Below are 3,075 nucleotides of genomic sequence, written 5' to 3'. Positions count from 1 at the left end.
ATTAATTTCACAAAAATTCTACCAACAATTTTAACAATTAAATAAATAACAAACAATTAAATAAAGCGAGCAAACAATTAAATAAAATAAACAAACATTTAAATAAAATAAATTACTACACTAAACACTTAAAATAAAATAAAACACAAAATTTTAATAACCAAAAAAAAAAAAATTTGGTGCACTACAATATACCCTCCTTAAAAGGAATTTCGTCCCAAAATTCTTTCTTACCAAATAAATCAGGGTATCTTTCTTTCATGTCTTTCTCCAACTCCCATGTTGCTTCTCATTCCGTACTACTCCTCCACAGGACCTTAACTAGTGGAATCCTTTGGGATCTTAATTCCTTGATTCCTTTTTCAATAATGCGCTCAGGCTGTTCATCATAACTCAGGTACTGCTTTAGCTGTAACAGCTTGTAAGTCAAAACATGAGAGGGTTCTGACACATACTTACGCAACATCGAGATGTGAAAGAAGTTATGCGTTTTAGCTAATACTGGGGGCAGTGCCAAATGATAATCACCCTTCCCTACTCTATCCAAAATCTCAAATAGACCAATATATCTCGGGCTTAACTTCCCTTTCTTTCCAAAACGTATAACACCCTTCATTGGCGAGACCTTCAGGAAAACAAACTCGCCCACTGAAAACTCGATGTCCCTTCTCTTAAGGTCAGCGTAGCTATTTTGCCTACTCTGCGCGGTAAGAATCCTTTGGCGAATCTTCTCGATCGCCTCACTGGCTTCCCTAACTGCCCCAGGGCCTAAAATCTGTTTCTCCCCAACTTCATCCCAGTGTAAAGGAGATCTATACTTACACCCATAAAACATCTCATAGGGAGCCATCCCTATATTAGATTGGTAACTGTTATTATATGAGAACTCCATTAGGGGTAAATATCGGTTCCAAGACTTTGAAAAGTCCAAAGCACAGCACCTGAAAATGTCTTCTAAAATCTGAATACTCCTCTCAGACTGGCCATCGGTCTGAGGATGAAACGCAGTGCTAAACTTTAGTTTTGATCCCATAGCTCCCTGTAGCCCTATCCAAAAGTTCGATGTGAAAACTGACCCACGATCAGAAATTATCGACTTTGGCACCCCATGAAGTCTCACTATCTCACTAACATACAAATTAGCATATTGATCCACCGAGTATGTGGTCTTGACTGGCAGAAAATGGGCAGACTTAGTGAGTCTATCTACTATCACCCACACTGAGTCGTGCTGCTTGGTGGTTCTAGGCAACCCTACCACAAAATCCATTGTTGTATCCACCCATTTCCATTCAGGAATGTAGAGCGATTGAAGCAACCCTTCTGGCCTCTAGTGTTCCGATTTGACTTGCTAGCATGTCAAACATCTAGCAACAAACTCAGCAATGTCCCTCTTCATTCCATGCCACCAATATAATTCCTTAAGGACTTGGTACATTTTCGTGGACCCTGGGTGCAAGGAATAAGGCGTTGTGTGCGTTTCTTTGATAATACTTTCCTTGATTTCAGCATTGTCAGCACGCAAATCCTATCCTTGTATCTCAGCAATCCACCATTATACATTGTGAAATTGTCGCTGCCACCTTCTTGTACAAAAGCCTCTTGTTTCACTAAGGCTTCATCCAATTTCTGTCCTTCTCGAAATTTTTCTAACAGGGAGGATTGCAATGTGAGGTTCGCCAAACTTCTCGTCACAATTTCGATACCGACATTCATGATCTCTTTCTGAAGAGGCATCTCTATTGTACGTAGTGCTGCGACATTCCCATGTCCCCGCCTACTCAGAGCATCTGTAACCACATTGGCCTTGCCTGGGTGGTATAGAATCTCACAATTGTAGTCCTTCACTAACTCCAACCATCTTCACTGCCTCATGTTCAGTTCCTCTTGTGTGAAAAAGTATTTCAGACTTTTGAGGTCAGTGTATATCTCACACTTGTCTCCGTACAGGTGATGTCTCCATATATTTAGTGCGAACACTACTGCTGCCAATTTAAGGTCATGAGTGGGATAACGTTGCTCATAATCCTTGAGGTCAGTGTATATCTCACACTTGTCTCCGTACAGGTGATGTCTCCATATATTTAGTGCGAACACTACTGCTGCCAATTTAAGGTCATGAGTGGGATAACGTTGCTCATAATCCTTGAGTTTTCTGGAAGCATAAGCTACCACCTTCCCATATTGCATCAACACGCATCCTAAGCCGTTCTTTGATGCATCACAATAAACCACAAATTTCCCGCCCTCAGTGGGAACACAAAGGATAGGTGCAGAAATCAGCTTATCCTTCATGGTCTGAAAACTCTTTTCACATTTTTCTGTCCATGCAAACTTCTGATGTTTGCGGGTTAAGTTGGTCAATGGGGTGGCGGTCTTCAAGAAAGCCTCGAAAAACTTCCTATAATAACCCGCCAACCCTAAGAAAGGGGAGAATTACTCACAAAAAATATGCATTGTTACACATAATGTCATAAAAGAATAATGCACATTCTACCTATATTGCATGCATGATCTTTCTATAAAAACTACATGGTTGCATAATTGACATAATTTTGGACGTAAAAGTGAATTTGCATGTAACATGCATATGTGGGAACGTTGCGTAATTTTGGTGTTTAAAACGATAATTCTACACGTCTTACTTCTATCGTTTTAAAAAAAAAAATAGACTTGTAACATCCTTTGTCTACTATTAATGATCTCCTTAAAATTACTAGGTTGATTAAATCTCTGAAGACATTATTTTTTTTATTTCATAAAAATAATTTTATTTAGCCATAAAAAAAATGTGATAAATCCATTTATTATTTTCAAATTACAAAGAAATAACAAAGGCTTGAAATTTATTTAAAATACCTATGATTACCATGTTTCCTTAGAAAATATCAATTCAATTTTAATTAATTGTGTTAAATAATTGATGTGAGAAAAATATATATATATATATTAAGTGTGGCAAAATATATTTTTGCTTGAATTATTTTAAGGCTTTATGTAACATAAATTCATAGGTGACGATTAAATAATTATTTTAAACTTATTAAACTAAACTTTCAGCCACTAGTTAATTTC

At 37.4% G+C, this 3,075-nt stretch overlaps 1 protein-coding gene across 1 annotated transcript; it reads right to left on the bottom strand.

Annotated features, from left to right (window-relative positions):
- Positions 1-289: 289 nt before the first annotated feature.
- Positions 290-616, bottom strand: LOC133799585 (uncharacterized). Its single transcript, XM_062237587.1, has one exon. It carries the CDS (start codon positions 614-616, stop codon positions 290-292), a length of 327 nt encoding a protein of 108 aa, XP_062093571.1.
- Between the last annotated feature and the right edge of the window lie 2,459 nt (positions 617-3,075).

Source organism: Humulus lupulus, chromosome 9 (genome assembly GCF_963169125.1).
Source record: "Humulus lupulus chromosome 9, drHumLupu1.1, whole genome shotgun sequence".
In the NCBI taxonomy this organism is placed as follows: domain Eukaryota; kingdom Viridiplantae; phylum Streptophyta; class Magnoliopsida; order Rosales; family Cannabaceae; genus Humulus; species Humulus lupulus.
The sequence above is the reverse complement of the archived record's forward strand: the minus strand, read 5'-3'. Positions and strand labels throughout refer to the sequence as shown.